The sequence below is a fragment of the Capsicum annuum genome, chromosome 3, assembly GCF_002878395.1.
Source record: "Capsicum annuum cultivar UCD-10X-F1 chromosome 3, UCD10Xv1.1, whole genome shotgun sequence".
In the NCBI taxonomy this organism is placed as follows: domain Eukaryota; kingdom Viridiplantae; phylum Streptophyta; class Magnoliopsida; order Solanales; family Solanaceae; genus Capsicum; species Capsicum annuum.
This window is the reverse complement of record NC_061113.1, coordinates 11,150,617-11,173,855: the sequence shown is the minus strand read 5'-3', so window position 1 is coordinate 11,173,855 and position 23,239 is coordinate 11,150,617. Positions and strand designations below refer to the sequence as shown.

The window sequence follows — 23,239 nt, the reverse complement described above, 5'->3', positions numbered from 1 at the left end:
CCTTAACACTGTCGACCATCAAATAGAGATGACACTTTCTTACTTAACAAATAGAATACTATACAAATCTGGGTTTAATTTGTGACAGAAGTATAAAACAACTCCTAACCAACTTTTTATTGTGCTTTAATATTTTTACATGGTATAGGGGCATCTATATGTATTGCCAACATTTGAGAAAGTGACAAACACAAAGTTGTTTTTACATGCTAGATTGTTACAACTATCCTGATTAAAGGATATGTTTGTCCCTTTTGAGGAAAAGTCTGACCATAAGCAAAATCTATTAATCGTGTTGAAGAGAAATATCTTTTTCCAGCTTTCTGTATTTGGTCTTGGAGGAGAAGGTGGGGAATGACAACCACTTTCGACGGAAACGGCTGAATCCATGGATTTTTAATCTCGAACGAATCCTCTTAAGTTTACTGGTAAAATCACTTCTATATCTGAGTATTTTGAATTTTGTGAAGTTTACCAACTTTCTCATGCGCTTATGTCCTGCAGGAATGTTGTTTACAAAAAATTAAGGAGAAAGTAAAAGAAAAAGGATGTATAGAGTTAGAGAAATAGTGAAAAAAAAGAACCAATAAGAAAAAGCAACGTAGGAGATGTGGCTTTAAGCTAATAGAATTTATGGTCTTTCATTATGTCAGTCTTTGCTTCTACTATATGTGCATAAACATCATAAATCCTGTCGTACTGTTATTTGATTGTTAGTTTCTCTTTAGGTTTTCTGTTCAAATCCAAAGATCCATACCTTTCACCGCTTTAATGTGTTGATCATCTTGAAGTCCTGTTTTCTGTAAGACCTGCAAATTGCAATCAGATAGTAGTTTATCATTGTGTGTATTTTTACAAAATTGACCTCTCAAAGTGTAGATATACTGTACGAACTCATAATATGCTACTCATGGTGAATGATTTATTGCTATACCTCAACCTGGCGCTTCAGACATGTTCTCATCCTTCTTTGTATGAATCCTCGAGTGCTCTATTTGATGCAGAAGTTAGAGAGAAATTTTAATAGGTATAATGCTATCACTCTAAATGGATTTTTACCTTTACATGATTTTTAACAAATGCATAGAAGTTCAGAAGGTTCCACACAGTCTTGTCTAACCTTTTGCCTTCAATATGGCGTGAAGTGATATCTGTGAATGCCATGATAAAAAGGTAAATATCAGACCAACTCCAATTCCAAGATTTAGAGAAGGCAGGAGAACGATAATACATTTATCTTCTGAGTTTACTAGTTGACATCTTCTCTCTTAAATGTCCGTTTTCATATTATTAATCTTGTTTCGGAGGTTCTTGGTGTCTGTATTCTTTTCGAAAACTGAAGTAACACAAACAGTTTTCTTTTTCCATTATCAAATGTTTCATTTGTTTGAGGGAAACAGTATTTTACATATACATGTGAGGTGTTAATGTGACTTGAGTTGATACCAAAAGAAACAAATCCTCCATTTGTGCTTAAGTCTTCAATTGCTTCTCCTCTTAGCTCAGGAGGTGGAATAGGGGACCAGATGCAATGTGGTGCCTTGGCACATGCTTTTGTATTTGCGACATCCATGAGTTCCTGCTGGGGAAACTGTCAATTCTCCTGAACACTTGAACAAAGTCATACGTGCTATAAAATTACAAAGTCGTACATCTTGTAAAATTGTGTTACCTGGAAGAATGCTGTAGCTATAATCACATCTGTTTTCTCCTTAAAACGCATTGGGAATACTGCCGTGATTTTCTGGGGCTGTCACAAATGTGGTGTTTACTTATCAAGAAGCATGAGCTGTATCCTCTCAAACAAATCTCATATTTTTAGGAAGAAATTTTTCTCTATATCCTTTTTGTACAATCAACTCTTTTCATTCAAGTGCCTTTAAATATGCCAATTTAAACCAGAGAGAAATTATATAGTTACTATTCATGTGCCATATTTTGAACTTAGCACCACACAGTAGCTATATGCTGTAGTTTGGAAGTATTATATGGCTTAGTTTAGAATTTGATTTCAACATGCTTCTAGTGCCTTTTAAAGAAATGCCTGCAACCTGTCCTTCCTTTAAAGCTTCCTGATTGACATGAGAAAAGGTGTGTATTTTCGGTATAGGATACATATAATGTAATGCTAATATATTAGGTGCGAATATAATCTTGCAATTTATTATTTACTGCAAATAGAGTTTGCAATTCAAGACAGTTTGGTGGTTTGAATGTTTGAATAATAAATCACTCTGCAGATATTGAAGTCTGAAATGATCCTGAAATTTGATGGTCTCAGAAAATGTGATGGGCTCGCTTTTAGCTTTTCCCTCTTCCATTTGTAGTATAATTGTCACTTTTTGGAGCACGAATTTGACTATGTTCACTGATGGTATGATTAAACAAAGTTATTGCATAATGTGAAGTACCTGTTTTATGACATAAAACGGCTCTCTTGGGTGATAAACAAGCTTGATCGGTTTGTACATCCCTTGAGCCACATCTTGTGAATTCACATTCATCAGCATTTCTTCCAACTGAGAACTCAGAATTACACCTTGCACAGCAGCAATGTCTGTGATCATTTTTATCGACTCTGAAAAGAACACAAGACAGCACAAATTTTATGAGCACTGCTGCAGTGTGGAATATAACAGGAAAAAGAGAGGAGGCAAAGCGAGGAGTTCCAAACCTTTACCATGCGACATTCTAGCAAAATTGAGTCGTAAAGTCAGCTGATATCCTTCTTTTGGAGGCTGAACAATCTCCACAACTTCAGCACTAATTGCCTTTACCTTCTCTATAGTGTAATGTGAAAGCCGAGTTGAGATCAGAAATGCTTGAGACAGAATTGGTGTTGATACTGATAAGTAGGTATGATCAGGATCTGACACCAAAGACTGAAAAAATATTTCAACAAGAAAAAAAGTTATGGAAACTTTAGCACACATATTTTGGATTGTTGAATATCAGAAAAAATTTAAGCAATGAAATGCATGTCCAACTGGGAAGTCTTTTTTAAATGTAGAAGTAGCTGCTTAAATTGTTCTTCAGTCCGATGGATCTTCCTTAATACGAGCCTTGTCTTATGTGCATTGAACTTCAATCAGGTATGGAATGTATGTGTGCTTGTGGTTGCTTGTTGTTCATACCTGGATGTAATATTCAACGGACCCAAATTCATGAAGGTGATGGTCGGCATCAATAGCCCGTTCATTTCTGTCTCAAGAAAAAAAATAGCATGTTCACTGTAAGAGTTTTAGTTTTTTCATCTCTTAATTCAAGAACTTAAGATTCAATCCAGGAAGAAACGCATTTAAGGACTGCTTAAAGTCCAGTTAGTAAAATCTATATGGTGAATTACTTATTATAGCATAACAATACTAAATGGACCTCAACTTTGTATTGTTTTGTTTTTGGGATCCCCATCATAATATGTCTTCCTAACTAGTGAGAAATTGAACAATCGAGTCACTTTTTCTGTTGACAGTAGAAAAGGTGATACTGCTGGCTTGGGTGTTTTCTATGTCAGACAGCTCTATTTATTCGATGGTATTGATGTGTCTTTTCTATGTGGATTTCCTGTAAATCTCTTGAATAGAGTAGTTGTACAATCCAAATAGGATGAAATGGATATTTACGAGTTACCCAAACTAGCTTGTGATTGACGCGTAGTTGTTGTTACTGCTGCTGCTGTTTCATTATAGCTCGATAGTTTTCTGAACTCCATGTTGGACTTGACCGAACTTGCAAATCTCCCAACCGATACCACTTCCTAATCCCCCACCCCAAATACCTTGTCTAAATCGCATTATTCTGCCATAACTTATAGTTTAACTTGATGTATAACAACTATAAAAGAAGTTGGTCTAATGAGTTTGATCTACATAACGGCAGGTCATTTCTGCAGCGGGGCCAACTTAGCAGAAACTTCAGAATATGGTGGTTGGCTCATTCCTTTCAAGTACTCTGGTAAGTCCACTATACCTGGCTTGTGGTCATAAAGAGTGTCACTAATTGGACTGTTGAAAGCAACATTTGACAATAGAACAAAAGGCAAATGTAGTCCCAGAAATGGAATCCTACCTGTATAATGCCTTCTCGTCTGCCAAATAGAACCCTTTTGTGCACACTTACTGTCTATCCGATTCTACATCATAACTATACATAAATTCCTATTTATCTGCAATTTTCACTAACCTGTATATCTCAGAACTTAATTATACTTAATGATTCCTGCTTAATCTGTACAATTGCCTTATGTTCTGTACTTTCTCCTTTTTACCATATGAGACATTCTCCAACGTATTCTATGAATCTTATTTCGGTTCCTAATAATATGATCTTGAAAATTATAGTGAAAAATGTTCACCATCATGTTTTTGACAGATTAGAATTACCTAGTATAGAAATTTGAACTGTACTTCAATATTAGACAGACCCTACACTATGATCGGCTGCGTTAATCCTGGTGAATACATCGTTGCACTCAAGGGTGATGCCTAGTGGTTAGTGAAGTGGGTTGAGAACCATAAAGTCTAATCCCGATGATTTCTTCCCATCTGTCTAAATCTTGGTGGATAAAGTTATTTGGTATCTGTGCTGGTGGGAAGTTTGCAGGTACCCTGTGGAATGAGCCGAGGTGCACATATGCTGGCGTGGACACCACAGTTTCAGAAAAAAATTATTCTTGCATCATTTTCTAGGTGTTGGGGATTACAAAAGTTGTTACGACTGATAGTATGGGTGCCATTCTGGAACAGATGATGCTTCTAACTTATTCAAGAAAGATATACTTTAAACTAACAAAACGCTTTGTTGTCTACTTATCTGAGAGGTAAATCTTGAACATGACTTAAAGTACGAGGAACAACGAGTGGTTCACTTTACCGGTATAATCTGAGCAGAATCTCCTTCAACGCTGGTGATGCACGTTCAAAACACGCCATGCTCCGATGTGTTGATCCTGTGGGTGGAATGAACTTCACATGAAGATATGTATGTAAAAACAGGTTATTTTTTACTGATGAGTTGTGGTAGAAGTAGTTCACTTTTTTTGAGTAAAATGCAAGTTTCTAAATTTTGCAATCATGTTTAGCAACTTTTGAAGCAATTCATTTACCTACCAAGACAAATGGCACCTCTAGTTTTTGTCACATCTGCCAATGCTTGGCTTCAAAGATCAGTAAACAGATACAATAATCATGTTATATATGCTTCTATGTACTAGTTACTGAACTATTATTGATCATTATTATATTGTCTTCACTTCACTTGGTAATTTTGAAAGTTGGTTGTTGCATGTGTGCAAAATCAATCAAGATGATCTCATTGTATAATTAAGTTAATGAGTTCTTGGTGCTACTTATCAAAAGATAATTGAACTTTTGGTATATTTTTTTTGTGTGTTGGGCCCAACTCACCAAACAGTTAAGATTTTGTTTTTTTTTTTGAGACGAGGTGGATTCAGGATTTAAACTCAAAAGGACTCAATGCTCTTAACGTTGGTGCTATATTAGTTTATGTCTGTGTCGAAAGTATTGAGTTCACATGAACCAATGCCGCAAGACTATATACGCCTTTGTAGAGGCGGATGCAACTTACATTCAGTGGATTCAATTGAACTGAATATTTTCGATACATAGCGCGTATATATATGTGAAAACAACTTAAATTTCAATAAATACCATTAAATTATGAAATGCTAAGGAATGGGAAGAGAATGAGAAGTTTCTAGTGAAAATTGAACACACTAAGGGTTCGTTTGGTGTGGGATATAATGGATAAATAGTTTTGTGATAAAATAAAAGATTATTTTATCCCATGTTTAGTTGAAGGTATTAATTTGTACCGGGATTATTTATCCCACCATTTAAACCATAGTGATGGGATAAGTTATTCCATATACGTGGGATAACTAATCCCGAATAATTCCTTGATAACTCTTTTCCAACCAAACGATACCTACTCTGACATGTGAAGTTAACAGTTGCAGCATCCGAGGGTGTCAATGAAGTCATCGAGAGCCAGAGATTTCATGTTCAAATTTCAACGGAGAAAACATTAGGTGATTTCTTTCCACGTGTGTTAGTTTTTATGGTCAGAGTTACCTTGAATCCGCTGCTAATGAGAAATGACAGATAACCTATGGAATTAGTTGAGGTGCGCACAAGTTGATTTGAAATCCTTTTTATCAAAAAAAAAAAAAAAAAAGGTTGACAATTACAAAGACAAAGATCAATACTACTACTTTAATGAGGCTTAAATAAACAATTATGTATATTTAGATTTGTAGACCTAAATCTAAGGTGGTCCAAAATTTTACACTGAAAAAAGAATTTCTCTTGATGCAATTAATTTTTGGTTGGTTGAACTATTCTGTATCCATCCAATAAAGCAAGTTTTATGTACATGTCAATTAATTAATTGTTTCATTCCTACCCAACAAAACGATAAGTTCCAAATTCCATTCCCTTATCCCCTTCCCCCACCACTCACAAATCAAAAAAAATAAGTACTAAAAAACAGGTTGATGTATTAAGTTTGTGAGGTTTGAGAAATGATCGGACTACAAGAGCTTACTTACGCTATTTTAATTTGTATTTTTATAAGAGACTATTTTCACAGTTCAAACTCACAATCCCTTAATCACATGTCAGCAACTTAAAAGGTTGAAACTTAGCATCAATTAGAACTAGTAGTGGTTCAATATGATTGGAGTCCAACAATAAAATTAGCAATAGAATAAATTTAAATAACAATCTAAAATGGTAAGTACTTCTTCATCCTTAAATAGTGATCTCATGTTCGAGCCTCTAAATATAAAGTCGTCTTTGTTAAAGAATGTATTCTCCTTTGATCAAAAACTTTTTAGTGTCAATACAAATATTATCAAATTTCAATACAAACACCGAACATCGAATACAAAATCAATAAATAAAGTGGTGATGCAATAGTGAAGCTATTATATATGTACATCCTTGAGATAAAAAAGAAAAAGGTTTCAGAGTCATTAAATTTTCTTTCTTTAAAAAAAAAAACTCTTTTTTTTTTTTCTTATTTTGGGGACCCTTTAATAATCTTTGATCATGTGTGTCACCCATCACTACATGGAATTGTGATGTATAAAATTTTGCTATTATTTTGTAGTATTTTTTTTTTCTTCTTATCTTGCCAGTTGCTAAACACCCCACCATCCACAAAAGGTTAAAAAGAGTATCTTATATTAATTCTTCTATTTTAGCATAATATAAACGTTTTGCCATTAGTTTAATTGTTGGGTTTGCTCCTTAAGGGTGTGTTCGATACGAAGGAAAATAGTTTTCAGTTACTTATTTTCTTATATTTAAGAAAAAGTTAATATTCTAAATTATACAATATAATTTAGACAAATACTATGGGAGGTGGGAAATAAGGGTGTCGATGAAAGCTACGGGGTGTGGTATGAGGTGTGTTGAAGGATCGGGAGGAGACAATCAACAAAAATTTCGCGTGTAAAATTTATTTTTCCTACTTTTATTAGAAAGATCGCTTTTCTTGTATTCAATGAACTTATTTTTTTAGATAAAATATTTTTCAAAAATTTTGATCTAACTGACCTTAATTTTGACTGACCATTTACATATGTTTATCGTTAGTATAATGGTTAAATATTTATGGTATCTTGGATATGATTGTATATTATTATTTTTATAAGTTTAATTGGTTTTGGAGAACAATGTGAGTATTTACATTTAGTATTGGAATAAATGTTTTTGAAACAAATGTATCTGAAAGAATTACTAACACTTTAACATAAGAAATATTTTCCTTTGGACTTTGGTTATAAATTAATGGATACAAATTGATTTTAGTAAGAAAGTCAATGCTATTTGTGTATATTTTTCAACAAATTAGGTAAGAATTCTTTAAGTCTAAACTTTGATATGAAGTAAAAGAAATTAGTATACTATGTATCTGGAATTATGTTGATGACATCACTTTGTAATGTTTAGTCATCTTAAAATATTTCATTACGTAAAATGGAGAAATCATTTTAGCTATAGTAATATTTTCACGAAAATATATGGTTTATGTAGAGCAATATTACACCAAATCAAAAGTGAAGTCAAGGAGGGGTGGTGTTTACGTAATTTTTTTTTTATTTTGTGACGATAAAAAGATGTCGTCAATATACACTTAACTCAAACAAAGCTTATCAAAATCAGTATAAAAAAAATTCGATCGTAAAAAATTCATATAGAAAATAATGAAGATAGAAATAATAAAAGTAAATAAAGACAAAGGAAGAGTTGGTCCATAGATCATTAGGTTATTCATGTCCTATCATGAATACTTTTTTTTTTAAGGATTAGACACAACATAAAAGATTTTCTTAAAACACCGTTAAAAATTATGGTGGAATAGTAAGTATTCTTTCATCTTTAATTAGAGGTCTCGAGTTTGAATCTTGAATATGGAGTCATAGTCGCCTTTGGTAGGGAGCATTTTGTTAGGGTTTTGCCCTGATTTTCTTACCGAAATTAAATTTTACTTTTTCTTAGAAGGAAAATAAAAGTTACCATAATTACTTTTATTTTTCCTAAAGAAAAATATAAAAATTTTCCATATTTTGGCTAATCTCTTTCTAAGAGGAAAAGTTTTGGAACTCTATAAATAGAATACCCTCTTCTCATATCAAAACACAATAGTATCCATAATGTAGTCTTTAAAGATTCTTTGTTTAGGGGGAGATTTCTTCCAATAGATTTTAGATTTTTCAATTTTATTTTTAATGTGTAGGCCGTTTGGTTAAATCATATCAATAATATAACTTTTTAGTATTGTTTTATCTGTCGTCTGAATTATCGTCTCATGATTAGCAAATTAATAGCTCCCGCATGACATCACCTCAATTTCAAGCCTAACACATTTTACCCTTCATGAGAGGACTTCTCTACACGAGTTTAAATTAATCAAACTTCATTATAAATATCAGCACTGGTTGGGGGGTGGAAGAATTTTTGTTTTGTTTTATAAAACAACTTGAAATCACCCGAGGGATAACTTAAAGATATTATTTTTCACTAATCAATTGCTTTATAGTACATCCAACTCCATCATGTCCACTTTATTTTTCTATTATTATTTTTTTTTAGTTGGGACACTTGTTAAATGAAAACCATAGGTGAAAAGGTCCTCTCAAGGAGAAATCAAACTTCTTTTTTATCCAAAAACCTTTATTTAATTTTAACCATTGACATTCTATCTTTTTTGCATATAAATACAAATTCAATAAGCTTTTTATTTTATGATTTGACACCAAAGTAGCCCTACAAAAAGAAGATCAAATACAAGTAACATGTCCTTTTTCTTTTCTTTCTTTTTTTTTTTCAAGAACCTAAATTAGATGGAAAATGTGAAAATTATTTAAAATGGTGTTATTATCATTTCATCTCTATTAATGTGATGTGATCATAGAAAGAAGCAAATCAAAGATTTACATTATTCACCAAATTAAGGAAAAATTTATAAGAAGCTGAGGACATTTTCTAATTTAAACTCATTCACGTTCAATGTATTGTTACGTCTATCTTTATACATTTATAATCGAAAGCAATATACTAAAAATTATAAATTGATTGTAAATATTAGGGGTGTGTGAAAATCGAACTGATAAAAATAGTATTATTTATTGTTATTGGGTTAACGATTTGTTAATGGTTTTATAAAAAAAAAATATTGGGTTATTGATTCGGTTAGATTTTTTTTATTGGGTTATTGGATAAACCGATAACCCAACAAGATAAATATATATATATGACTTATTATATATTTCTTTTAATTTCACCTAACAACATTTAGTTCAAACTTGAAGATTCTTGTAAATTAAAACACATTATGTAGGATTTTTTGTTACAACTAAGATTCGATTTTTTTTTTTATGTTAGTTACTACTATTTTTATTTTTTTGATTATTTTCTTATCGGTTAGCCGAAAATTGAACTGTTAAGGACTAAAAATCGATAAACCAAAAATCGATAAAAAATATCTTATTGATTTAGCATATTTAAAAATTAAAAAATAATAAATCAAATTAATAATATATAAAATCGAATCCAACCTGCCAATCCACACCCCTATTAATAAATATGATGCTTGCCTCACTTAAAAAGTCATATACTTTAATTGTCTCACACTTCCTTTTTATATAATTTCAAGCTTTTAATAAACTTTAGGACACCATTTTGGAATAAGTAAAAATAATTAAGTACTCAAAAACAAAAAGGGGAACATGGTTTGTCATGAAACAGGTACTTCCAAACTAAGGAATATTCACATGATAATAATATTACCCAACCATCTTATTTTTATACATGAAATTATTTTTTTGTTGAAAAAAGAAAAGAAAAAAAAAAAGACATCTTCATGTGAAGAAATTCAAAGTGTTCCACTTTATATCCTTATTCAACAGGTAGGCCCCAGATTTTTATCTGTCACCTTCATAACTAGCTTCTTTTTTGGCATTAATTAATAATTAATAACTATATACCTTCTTAATTAATCCTAGAGTTTACTTTATACTACTTACTCCCTTCTAGTTTATGACTTTAAAAAAACATTTCTTTTAATTTTCCTGTTATAAAAATTACTATTACTTACTTGAATCGAGGGTCTATCGAAAAGAAACTTTCTATCTTCACAAGCTGAAAACGGTCTAATGAGGCTACTATAAAATATTTATTCATGGGTGGGACAAACACTTCTATTCTGATTCATGGTTTATAGGTGACTTCTTTAAATCCGCCGTCAAATCTCATGGCTCAACCCTAGTTGGGCGGTGGAAACTGCCAAACTAGAGTACGGTAGGAGCAAAGGTAAATCATTTTGAATAACGCTTACCTTCTCTATATTACCGCGGCTGGTGGCACAGAGTTACCCAATGCTTATTCTCCAGATACTGTTATTGCAATTTCAATGAAAAAAGAAGTTCACGATCTGTGGGTCTTCTACCTTCACGCGACATTGCTTCGTCAGGCTTTCGCCCATTAGAAAAAATTTTCCCATGCATTTTGGGGAGAATCAGCTAGCTTCGAATTCGGGTGACATTTCACCCCTAACCACAACTCATCCACTGATTCTTTAGGTTACTTACACAACATTCTTTTCATACCTCATTTGTGAAATTAGATTGGATATTGCTATTATTATTGCAAAACTTATTATTTCCACATAAATTGACTTACTTTTCATTTAGTATATAATTGTTGTTTCCTTAATAAATTGTATTTTTGTATTTAAAAATTTATAAAGTCATTTTTGAAAATCCACGGAATTAAAGGAAAGTGACAGAAAGGATGAGTACAATTTGAGCAAAAATGTGGTTTAGTGAACAATGAAAATGAAATGAAATACTAAACTAATTTGGAGTTTATATTTAAAGGTTTTTTAACAAAGGTGAAATGAATGGGTGATGTCTTTTTATGTTGTTAAGTTTTCATGAATAAAGTTATTTAGCAAGCTTTAGTAGGAAGTAAAAATTACTTGGTCAATAGGGAAATCATGATTAAAAAAGAAGACGTTATATCAAAGAGATTTATCTGTGACGAATGTTCAATAGAACCGTATTGTGTCACTTTACTTCCACATCTCTACTTATAAATTAGTTAATGTGCACACAAATTTAATCAACGTAAAATCATTATACAGAAATTCAAATCCTTCGAAATGACTTAGATGGCTTGACTTGGGAAGGTCTCAAATTCAAAATCCCTCGCTTGCAACACCAAGGGGTTGCCTTCTAGATCAAGCCATCGCACGAGGCTTTTTTCTTGCAAATTGACCTTCTGGATTGAATTCGTCACATGAAACTTTTTTAATGCGATTTAGCTCTTTATGTATAGTTTGTGAAATATTATATAGGAGGATCATTCACCCTTTACACACCAAAATGGCAATAACTACAAATTCCTTTTTTAATAAAAAACGTTTTACTAAAATCCAAACTTCGATCAATAAGTATTTTTGGCCTTCCAAAAATTTGGCCAAACGAGAAGCAACTGTAATTAGATGCAAATATAGAACATTTTAGAAAAAATTTCATAAACCCCAACTGTTTAGTATTGAATTATATTATATCCTCACTTTTTTAAAAAATTAAATAAAATTTTAGATATTGAACTAATCAAATACATTACTTAGGGTCGCTACACATCACTTAAGATTGGAATATATTATTTAATTGATTTCATGATATAGTTTTTGGTTTTGTGATGTATTGGAGTTCAATATTTTGATATAAATTAAAATTTAATATTTTTATAATTAATTTAAGAAGTTGAGGTTTTTGATAATAATGATAAATTAAATTGCGATATTATGTAATTTCTGCCAACATTATTTTTAGTACTATCTATTATGTGTCTTGTTGGGGTCAATTTTACATTAGCTTCCACAAATAACAAAAGTAAACGCACTTTGCTCTTACACAACTTGCTTGCAAATAGCACTTTTCTCTCTCTCTCTCTCACACACACACACACTCTCTCTCTCTCTTGTATCCTTTCCATTTTTCTCTTTCTTTTTCCCAAATCTAATCAATACAAATTCAAGGGTTTTTTGATTCATTGTCATAACCAAATCCTCCATTTTCCTTCACATTAAGAGAAGGAAAAGAAAGGAGAAAAAAAAAAGCAGAAGAATTCTTGGAGTGATGCTTTGTTGTGTTTTTTCATGAGCTAAACAAAGACCCCTTTATTTATTTTATCATAAAGATTGGATTTTTAATGCATATCCAATTACCCTTATTGTTTTCTTGAGGATTTGAAAATCAAGAATCTTGAAATTCCCTATTTTATTGTCGATTGGGAGCTGAATTTTTGTCAAATCTTGGAATTTTCTTGTAAAGTTTTGAGCTTTTTGAGGATTTTGATGAAATGGAGTTGTTGTTTTTGCATTGGAGTAATTTTCTTGAGGTTCTTTAGGTAAATTTTAGGAGGAAAATTTGATTTTTATTGAGTGTTTGGGATAAATGGATATTAAAAATAATAAAGAATTTAAAGGGGAGAAAATTCAGTATGTAGATAGTATGGAAGCTCCTAAATCTATGTTGAATGGGGAAAAAGATGAAGATGATGAGTCTAAAGCACTGTTACCTCCTTCTAGGAAAGGTGGTTTGTCAAAAAAGATAGCTAAACCAAAGAGGAAAGTTCAGTGGAATGATACAAATGGGAATAAACTTACTGAGGTTTTGGAATTTCAGCCAAGGTAAATAAAAAATAAAAAATCTCTTTATGTAGTTTAATTATCATATGTTGATTCTTTGTATCTCGACTATGGTATTGTTTTGTTGTAGTATCTGTTCTGCTACTTTTGATTCCTTGTATCTCAACTATTGTATTGTTTTGTTGTAGTTTTGTTCTGTTACTGTCAGTTGTTTTATGTTACTATCTGTTGTTTGTTGTTTTTTGTTGCTATCTATTGTTTGTTGCTTTTTGTTGCTATCTGTTGTTTGTTGTTTTTTATTATTATTGTTTCTTGTACTTTAGTTACTTCTTTTTCTGGACTGCGCTGGACAATTTTTCCTTGAGCTAAGGGTCTATTGGAAACAACTTCTCTACCTCTGAGGTAGGGGTAAGGTCTGCGTACACTCTACCCTCCCTGGATCCCACTTTGTGTGACTACACTGTGTTGTTGTTGTTGTATTGGTTGCTCATTGTGGAAAATTATAGTAGCTAATCAGTTTGATGTTTCCGCACGGTGGATCATTAGAACAATGTGGCAAATCAATTCTGCCTCTAGGGTAGGGGTAAGGTTTGCGTAGATTCTACCTCTGTGGGACTAGTAGGTTGTTGTTGTACTGGTTGCTCATTGTGGAAAATCATAGTAGCTAATAAGCTTGATGTTTTCGCATGGTGGATTACTAGAGCATTGTGGCGAAGCAATAATTCGCAGTAGAACTATTGAATGGTATAGTAACTTGTCTGAGTGTCAGGTATTAGATCTTTTATTTTATTAAAAGTGAAAATATATATATTAAAAGAAAAAGAAAATATGTAAGTGTGATGTTCTGTTTATGCCTTATGTCAAATCTGAAATGGAGTACTAGATGATGTGTATGCGGTCTGTGTAAGGATATCTTTCTTATGATAAGCATATTGATTGCGTGAATCACAGCTATAGGTTAGTTGTCTACGATGGTGTGCTTGGCATCCTAATATAAGCAGCACGATATATCCTGTTATTATGAGTCGCCAGGGGGATGAGTGGTTGAGGCATATCAGTAACAACGTGGAGATCATATTATATCTACAACACTTAGTGTGAGCCCAGCTGCTCCAACTCTAGTCGGTATGGTTCCCAGTGACTGTGATCGCGGGACAGTAGCAGGCTATATGGTGGATTAGTCAACAGGTGTGAACAATGGCCTAGACACCGCTCTCATCCAAAAGGAAAAGAAAAGCAGTGATCGTTAGATTTCCTATAATATTAGCTGATGAACCGTAGGGCCTTAAAAGAACATGCTTAGACCTGGCTACATTACTGAGCTGATCTTTCAAAACGTACAAACTTCACTATTAGCAGTGGGAAAAATAACAGTACAGTATAAGTGCTCAAGCTATACAAACCACAAGAAAAAGGCCCAAGTATTATGCCATCCAAATGCAGCATGCTGTCATTTTTTATTAAGGTGAACGTAGTGGTAACTCCACATATTTAGGAATTAGGAGCACTCTTGTTCTATGTTGCTCGGACTTTTCAAAAATGCCATCAAGTGTGTACCGGCTTCCCTGCCCCTTTCTTCCCCAACAGAATCCCCAAGGGGTGTACTTCATAAGCTTAAGCTATGTTTCACATGATGCATCATAAACGATGAGATAATAACTCACTATGGATTTGACTTCATTGCAGTACATTTAGCATAAGCACTAGATCTTGAATTTTCATTAAGGAGCAATGTTTATGTTGGCCATCTGGCAACTGAAGTTGCAGACATTACTTGATATCTTTGTTGCTCGGACTATTCAGAATGTTGTTGCACCCGTCAGATCCTTAAAAAATGTACTGCTTTTGAAGAATCCGACTGGCACTTGGCGACATTTTTTGAAGAGTCTGAGCATTGTAGCTTGATGTAGTTTGTGAACAATTGATTTCTATGGAACGTAGAAGTTTTTTTTCCTGTTAGTCGTTTGCTTTTGGGCATCATCTGAAGTTCGGATTATATGCTTGCTACGTTTTACTAGATAATTATCTTCAGTTTCTTGGGATTGCTCTTACAGATAGCTTTTTGTTTTTCCTGCAGTGATGCAAGTGACTCAGATGATGATGAATCAGATTCTTGCATTTGTAGAATAATGTAGTTCTTATTAAATGCACTACCAAACCAGTTGTGAATCAAAAATGTTGAATCGCCTTTGATTCACGCCTTATATAGCATACAATAACAGCAGTTTTTAAGAGAGTTTTGGTTCAAGTTAGTTGGCACCTCGAGCCAAATGATACGACCCTTTCCTTGTACACAGTCAGATAGAGAGAATGACTTCCTCTATTGTATAATGTATATGAGTGCTTCGGGTTTTAGTAGATAACATACAGAACCTTCGGGTTTTCTTGTTTCTCTTTTGCTTAATTGTGATGTATATGAGTGCTGAGTCTTACATATGATGACGAATGTATTCTAGCGTATAGCCGGATGCATTGCAAAGAATGATTTTGTAACATCTTTCTTTCTTTTTTCACTGCTGTGTTTTGTAATGATAAAAGAATTACAACATGATATGATATGCTCTCAACCAAATACCAAGTCCCAGATGGAAATCCATGTCTTCTTTTCCATCGCGGAGAAGAGAATACAACACACTGCACTCACAAATCATGCACAAGACATTCAGTACTTTACACAAACATCAAACCAAATGTATTTAGACCATTCTCTGCACTTCCTTTGTTTATATGAGATTGACTTCATCGAGCACAACTTGATCTGCAGCTCTATCTTGAACGTAAAACACAGACGAGCCATTTACTGATGTTGTTCTTGCTGAAACCAGCCAGTTTGAGAGACTGGCATCTACTGGAATTTCATGTCCCTGAGGCTTAGGCTTAGAGTTTGGCAATTCTTGTTTTCCATCCAACTTGATAATGTTTTCCTTCTGCTGCCTCACTTGCATTGCTCCTCTTGCCTTAACTGCTTTCCATTGAGTGAGATTTTCAACTGGAAGAAGCACAGTGTTCTTACGATGTCGACCTACTTCATTTGATTCATCTTTGCTCAGTTTTTCAACATTACCAAACTTGTTTTCTGTCTCAATATGCAAAGAGTTGTATCCATCACCACCACCAGCATCATCATCGTCCTCGCTAACACCATAGTCTTCTTCTTCTTCGTCTTCATCATCTTCAAGATCATCGATATCACTGTCCTCGAGTGTTATCTCATCTTCCTCCTCATCGTTGCAGTTATAGTATCGATAACTTGAAGGGTACATAGACATACTTGCTTTGGCTGTTTCTTGTTTATTGTATTCTCTTTGTGTCTTCTCCTCTTCTTCTGAGAAATTTGTTGTGTTGTCATCATCTTGGATTCTCTCATAAGTCTTAACATCCAAATTGAAGCTCACTTTCTTTTTTACCTTACGTTTTGATGATTCTTTTGGCTTATCTCTGCATTAGAACCAAATAAAAATCACAAGCTACCAAACATAGAGTGACCTAGTCGTCAATGAAGTCTGTGAAAATTACAGGAGGTCAATGAAAGTCAAATAAAATTCACAATCTACCCCTATGATAGTAGTGTCAATGAAGTCGGTGAAAATTGTGGGAGACCAAGGAAAGCTAAATAAAATTCACAACTATGAAATGGTCTTATGAAATGAAGTCGGTGAAAGTTATAAGAGATCAAAGGAAAATCAAATAAAATTCACAATCTACCTATCGTGAAGTAGTGGACAATGAAGTTGGTGAAAATTATGGGAGATTAAGGAATGCCAAATAAAATTCATAACTACCTAGTGTGACGGGGCATGAAAGAAGTCGGTGAAAGTTATAAGAGGTCAAAGGAAAGCCAAATAATCGTCACAAACTACGGAACATATCATGACCGAGCAGTCAATAAAGTAGGTAAAAAATATGGGAGATTATTAACGTTCAAATCTTAATCAAGATAAAAAGAAAAGCTTTAGGTGATCTCTTCTCAGTTACCTGAGCCGTGGTTGGTAGAAACCCAATGAAATAGTCAACAATAGTAACGACAACAACATATCTAGTATAATCACACAAAGTTAGAGAGACTGTTTTCAATAAACTCCTGATTCAAAGTAAAGCAAACCCAACGAAATAGTCAACAACAACAACAATAACATATATGCAGTATAATCCCACAAATGGGGTCCGGAAAGGATGACATGTACGCACAAGTTAGAGAGACTGTGTTCGATAAACTCGAACAGCTCAAAGTAAAGCAAACCCAATGAAATAGTCAACAACAATAACAATAACATATATCCAGTATAATCACACAAATGGGGTCTGAAAAGGGTGACATGTACGCATGAATAAGTTAGAGAGACTGTTTTCGATAAACTCCCAGCTCAAAGTAAAGCAAACCCAATGAAATAATCGAGATGCATAATCTTATACAGACATCATTGCTATCAACAATAAATGAAAAAACACACACATGAATTGTTGACTCACCTGGTCTCAGAATTTGTTGAATCTGCAACATTTGCATTCTCAGATTCTAGTGGTACATACTTCTGATGCACCTAAAAACAAGATTCAGAGAAAGCAAACATCTTTGTATTCAAAACAAAATTAAGGAAACTCTTCTGATAAAATGTTTTTGCTTTATCTCAATTCAGACGTATCAAAGAAAATCTAAATTCTTCTTCAACAACAATAACTTACCCAGTGTAGTCCCACACGGTGGGATCTACCTCTAACTAGGGACAGAGCTAGAGGAACGTAACGAGATTCATCCGAAACCCCTTTGCCGTAAAATTATATTGTATAACAAGGTCGATTTTCTTTAATTCTAATTACATACACTAGACAATGAACCTCGTAAAAATCTTGCCTACGCCGCTGCCTCTAACCACTTAAAATAAAACTCGTTAACATGTCGTATAAAACTCCTTTAAAAACAACAAATTCTTGAAACACAAACAGACAGAACAAATGAAATCTAAACTTACTTGGAACTTGTTACAAGGCTTTATACGTTTTTGTTTCTTGCTAGTAAAACCAAAACATCCAAGAAAACACCCCATTTTTTCCTCTGCTTTTCTTGATTTTCCAAAAGTCCCCTGCAGAAGAGAATTTGCAGTGTGCTTATATTGGGGTATGGTGGGTGGGGTGGGGTGGGGTGGGGTGGGGTGTGGGGGCTTATTTAGTAATGAAGATTTAAATATGTGTTGCCTCCAACGGCATTTGAAAAAAAAATAGGAACGTTAAGAAAAGGGGATACAAGTGTTGTAATAATTAAGTGGGGTAGTGAGTAAAAGACAGTTTCAAGCCACTTTGCCAGCCTTTTTACTAAATTTTTTGGTAACATTTTGAGGTCTATTTTTAGAAATAAAATATCAGTGGTATGACTAGACTATATAAGTTTGCCGTCAAAGGTTGTGATGGAGGTGATAAGTGATTTTTTATTTTGAATCAATGGTTAAAGAATTCAAGAAGCCAGAAGTGAGACTTTCTGGCACGAATGCAAATTAATAAGCAGAAATCAAACACAAAGGTCAAAAAAAAAAAGAATGAAGATTAGATTTCACTATATGTGACATTTCTTTCCTTTCTAACCTAAGTTTTTTAACATCGATCACTGAAACAGTTTGATATTTTATATCAGGTCAAAGTTTCTTAACACCAATAGCTGTAATAGTTTGAATTCTTATATCGGGTTTGAGAATTACATCATGATCTTGAACATTTAATATGTCACGTGTAATGAATGATCGAGGTTGTCTTTTCAAGGGAGGTGGGTGGGACTAAGGCAAGATGTGAATAAAAGAGAATGTCCGAAGGAAAAATATGTTTTCTCTTTGCGAGATTTGAAAATGGTGAACGTGAGAAAAAAAAAAAACATCCTAATTAAGAAGTAATGGCTTTCATGCAGTTGCAACGTCCTTGATTCAATCGTTCTTGTAATGCTTTTAGTTTCTTTCTTTTTTTTTAGAAAGTTTGCTTTAAAACTTTTTTAAGAAACTTTAGAAACAACTTCTTAAATTTGATCTTTTATTTTTGTAAGAAAAAACTTCGAATAAAAGAGGGGAAAAAAAGAGAAAAAATAAGAGTTTATTGATTATTAATTATTTAATATTTAAAATTTATTAGCTCAATTAATTTAGATTTGAATCATGTATGACTTATTGAATCACTCGCTTGAAATGATAGGGTTTAGTGAAAATTGGATGTAGCACCTACATGTAAAATATAGTAATACAAAAAGTAGCTCTACTAAATTGCTAAAATTTTGAATAGATTATGTGAATTAAGTACTCGTATTTACACAAATTGATGTTGACAAAATTAATATATGAAATCGCTTTTTGTATACTTTTGTCTTTTTCCACTAGCTAGTCTATGATACTACTATTATATATCTCATCCACTACTTTGAAAACATTGACTTCTAAAGTTATTTTAAATTTTAAAAAAATATTTAAAATTTGCGGCATTCTATTACCTTTAAATAATTTTGAAATAATATTAATACATTTTTTTGAAATCAATTTCAGTTTCTGAAAAATAAATACTAAACACGCCCATCACTGATTGACACGTGTTAATTTATTTATAAATATATATATTTTTTATTTTTTTTATTTATTTTTTTATCTCTTACAATTTGACTTTCTTCTCTCTTTTACCCAATTCCTTCCCTCCGCGTAGTCAATACCCCCGCCCTTCTTTTCTTCAACTAATCTTGTTCTCCTTCGTTTCTCTCTTCCTCTGTCTTAGCTTCCACAATTGTAGTGAGTTTAGCAAATTAAAATTGAACCTAACTTTTCGAATTCATTTGATTCGTTAAATTTTTGTCTCACTTTGACATTGATTTCTTCCACCATTATAATCTACAATCCGACAAAATTTCATCACTTTTTTAATGTCGAAAAATATCTTTTCGCCGAAAAAAGGACCGCTAACATACCATCTCCTTCTTACCGATCTTATTTTAATATCTTTATTATTTTTATCGAAAAATAAATACCCACCATGATAAATACATCATCATTCCATTAATGGAGAATAAGACGAGGGGGGGAGGAACTAGACACTATTAACGAAGAAGAAGAAAGAAACAAAAAATATATATATAAATTAGAACATACATAAAAAGTGTGGTTGCAATAATTTTTTTAGTCTTATACGTGCTCTGTTGTGTGAATATAAATATTGACGAAAAATTAATTAAAATGATGTATTTATAACTATTTATATTAATTTATGAGATAATAGGTCATTCACAAACTTTAGATGTCTTTTTAAAAATTTGGGACAATTTTAATGGCCACTTTATATTTTTTCTCTTCTTTTTTGTTCAGTAATTACCCATTATGATGTTCGATCACCATACATTATTTTACACTTTGCATCAAATATTTGAGAATCCATAAATCACTCAACATTCCAACAAATGCCACGTAGCCAACTTCAATTCTTTGTGAAAAAACACATAATTTTATAGCATATGCTTTTGTCCCATTTCTAAATTATTCACTTTTCACTTTTATCTTTGCATCTTCTGTGATTTTTCACTTGAGCATTATTAGAGGTAACCAATTACCATGTTCCTTAACTCTAGCTTAACCAAAAATTCATGTTTGTCAGTAAATTAAATAATTAGTTTGAAATAATTCATGCTCTATAAATACACTAATTGTATCCTATCTTCTCATAAAAAATGACATAAATTCATATTCACGTTTAACCCAGATTATTCTAAATAATTGACTTTAAAGTTTCGAGTAAAATACATTTTCAGTTTTCAATTTGTCAAAATTTTTCCTCTCTTTGAAATATTGCTCTAGAACCTTTTTAATAAACTTTAGAAATAACTTCTTTTAAAAAAAAAACTTTTAAGCTTTTATTTTTATACTAGAGGTGCATGGCCCGTATCAGCACGGATCCAACACTATAAATATTTTTTAGCATTAAAATTTGATATTGATGAGATACAAACATAAATGTACATTGATTTAATTAAATATTATTAATTCAAATATATAAATGACTTATAATAATTAATTAGGGGTAATATAGTAAAAAATATTATTAATTCTAATGCACAAATGACTTATAATAATTAATTAGGGTCAATATAGTAAATCACGGAGTAATTAGGGGTAATATAGGCAGATATGTCATCTATTTTTAATTAAATATTATTAATTTTTTAATACATAAATGACTTATAATAATTAATTCGGGATGATATAGTAAAATCACGGTTAAAGAAGCTGAAACAAATGTCATAAATATCTATTTTTTAAAATATTATTAATTCTAATATATAAATGACTTATAACAATTAATTAGGGGTAATATAGTAAAAAAATATTATTAATTTTAATATATAAATGACTTATAATAATTAATTAGGGGCAATATAATAAATCACGGAGCAATTAGGGGTAATATAGGCAGTCATGTCATCTATTTTTTTAATTAAATATTTCTAATTTTTTAATATATAAATGACTTATAATAATTTATTAGGGATGATATAGTAAAATCACGGTTAAAGTGGTCGAAACAAATGTCATAAATATCTATTTTTTAATTAAATATTATTAATTCTAATATATAAATGACTTATAATAATTAATTAGGAATAATATAATAAAAAATATTATTAATTCTAATATATCAATGACTTATAATAATTAATTAGGGGTAATATATAATTCATGGAGTAATTAAGGGTAATATAGTAAATGACGAAGCAGTGGTCGAAACCAAATGACTTATAATAATTAATTAGGGGTAATATAGAAAAAAATATTATTAATTCTAATATATAAATAATTTATAATAATTAATTAGGGGTAATATAGTAAATTACGAAGCAATTAGGGGTAATATAGGCAGACATGTCATCTATTTTTAATTTTTAATACATAAATGACTTATAATAATTAATTAGGAATGATATAGTAAAATCACGATTAAAGCAGCTGAAACAAACGTCATAAATTTCTAATTTTTAATTAAATATATTAATTCTAATGTATAAATGACTTATAATAATTAATTAGGGGTAATATAATAAAAAAGTTATTAATTCTAATATATAAATGACTTATAATAATTAATTAGGAGTAATATAGTAAATCACAGAGCAATTAGGGATAATATAGTAAACGACAAAGCATTGGTCGAAACCAGTGCAGGCAAATATGTCATTTATTTTTTTAATTAAATATTATTAATTTTTTAATACATAAATAACTTATAATGATTAATTGGGGATGATATAATAAAATCACGGTTAAAACAACTGAAACAAACGTCTAGCACAACATAAATTAAGATTAATTATGTAAGTGAGTATTATATCGAATACCAAATGGTTATATATACAAAGATAAAAAAAGTTAAGATTAATTATGTAAGTGAGTATTATATCGAATACCAAATGGTTATATATACAAAAGATAAAAAAGCTTAAATTTATTGTAGTACTAAATTGGTGTCAATATCAATATAATTAGTCAACACAAGCAAATTTGAGTTGTAATTTTTATGGTCTTAAATCAACAATCAAAATACCTCTTGATTTTGTAATCTTAAATCCGTTTTATAAAAAATTGAAATTAAGAGTTGTTAAAAAAAAAAAAACATCAACTTTCCCATAAAATGAGATTTGAGGTGAGTAAAATGTACACAATTTACTCCTCTAACTCATATGTGAAGTAGAAAATTCATTTCCGATAGACGTCCAACTCAAGTCAAAACTAATCTGGAAAAGGACGCAATATAAGAACAAGAAGCAATAAGTAGTATCACAACAACCTACTTCCTCCGTTTCGTTTTAGTTGACCTTTTTTCTAAAAATATTTATTACAATTTAGTTGTCCCTTTTAATAAAATCAAGAGTATTTTGTTATATTCTTTTAATACTATCCTCAATATTAAATGACTAAACAAAATATATTTACTCAAATTTATATTTTCAAAGCATAATTAATAAGGCTAATTTGATAAAATAAACCCCTAATAAATGTTTTATAAGGGAGTGCCAAGTCAAAAAAGACCAACTATTTTGAAACGGAAG

The 23,239-nt window shown here is 31.6% G+C and overlaps 3 protein-coding genes across 5 annotated transcripts; 1 reads left to right on the top strand and 2 right to left on the bottom strand.

The window, feature by feature from the left end:
• Nucleotides 1–5,246, bottom strand: LOC107852184 (actin-related protein 2/3 complex subunit 2B). 2 transcript variants are annotated; one of them, XM_047409036.1, is made up of 10 exons: nt 4,873–5,246; nt 3,135–3,201; nt 2,681–2,882; nt 2,412–2,578; nt 1,673–1,750; nt 1,447–1,579; nt 1,060–1,151; nt 935–991; nt 758–809; nt 1–498 (listed from the first exon to the last, which is right to left on the bottom strand). In XM_047409036.1, exons 1-10 carry the CDS (start codon nt 4,929–4,931, stop codon nt 287–289), a joined length of 1,119 nt encoding a protein of 372 aa, XP_047264992.1. In that variant the 5' UTR covers nt 4,932–5,246; the 3' UTR covers nt 1–286. The 2 variants fall into 2 exon arrangements, with proteins under 2 accessions (XP_047264992.1, XP_047264991.1); XM_047409035.1 differs by having other exon boundaries at nt 2,675–2,882; nt 4,873–5,173.
• Nucleotides 5,247–12,414: 7,168 nt separating this feature from the next.
• On the top strand, nt 12,415–15,698 carry LOC107864244. The gene is made up of 2 exons (XM_016710575.2): nt 12,415–13,227; nt 15,263–15,698. The coding sequence occupies exons 1-2, from the start codon at nt 12,992–12,994 to the stop codon at nt 15,318–15,320; spliced, it is 294 nt and encodes a 97-aa protein (XP_016566061.1). The 5' UTR covers nt 12,415–12,991; the 3' UTR covers nt 15,321–15,698.
• LOC107864243 (histone H2A.Z-specific chaperone CHZ1) lies at nt 15,668–18,382 on the bottom strand. Of its 2 annotated transcripts, none has more exons than XM_016710573.2 (3): nt 18,156–18,382; nt 17,656–17,726; nt 15,668–16,623 (listed from the first exon to the last, which is right to left on the bottom strand). In XM_016710573.2, the coding sequence occupies exons 1-3, from the start codon at nt 18,228–18,230 to the stop codon at nt 15,909–15,911; spliced, it is 861 nt and encodes a 286-aa protein (XP_016566059.2). In that variant the 5' UTR covers nt 18,231–18,382; the 3' UTR covers nt 15,668–15,908. The 2 variants fall into 2 exon arrangements, with proteins under 2 accessions (XP_016566059.2, XP_016566060.2); XM_016710574.2 differs by having other exon boundaries at nt 17,656–17,717; nt 18,156–18,318.
• Nucleotides 18,383–23,239: the final 4,857 nt, after the last annotated feature.

Excerpts from the sequence above, each read along its gene's own strand:
- LOC107852184 (XM_047409035.1), bottom strand. The coding sequence starts at position 4,931 with ATGGCGTGTTTTGAACGTGCATCACCAGCGTTGAAGGAGATTCTGCTC. Across the intron at positions 2,579-2,674 it reads TAGAATGTCGCATGGTAAAG|AGTCGATAAAAATGATCACA; the intron begins GTTTGGAACTCC and ends TGTTCTTTTCAG. Across the intron at positions 1,152-1,446 it reads TGGAGGATTTGTTTCTTTTG|ATATCACTTCACGCCATATT; the intron begins GTATCAACTCAA and ends TGGCATTCACAG.
- LOC107864243 (XM_016710573.2), bottom strand. The coding sequence starts at position 18,230 with ATGGGGTGTTTTCTTGGATGTTTTGGTTTTACTAGCAAGAAACAAAAA. Across the intron at positions 17,727-18,155 it reads AGCCTTGTAACAAGTTCCAA|GTGCATCAGAAGTATGTACC; the intron begins GTAAGTTTAGAT and ends TCTTGTTTTTAG. Across the intron at positions 16,624-17,655 it reads TCAACAAATTCTGAGACCAG|AGATAAGCCAAAAGAATCAT; the intron begins GTGAGTCAACAA and ends GTTCTAATGCAG.
- LOC107864244 (XM_016710575.2), top strand. The coding sequence starts at position 12,992 with ATGGATATTAAAAATAATAAAGAATTTAAAGGGGAGAAAATTCAGTAT. Across the intron at positions 13,228-15,262 it reads GTTTTGGAATTTCAGCCAAG|TGATGCAAGTGACTCAGATG; the intron begins GTAAATAAAAAA and ends TTTTTCCTGCAG.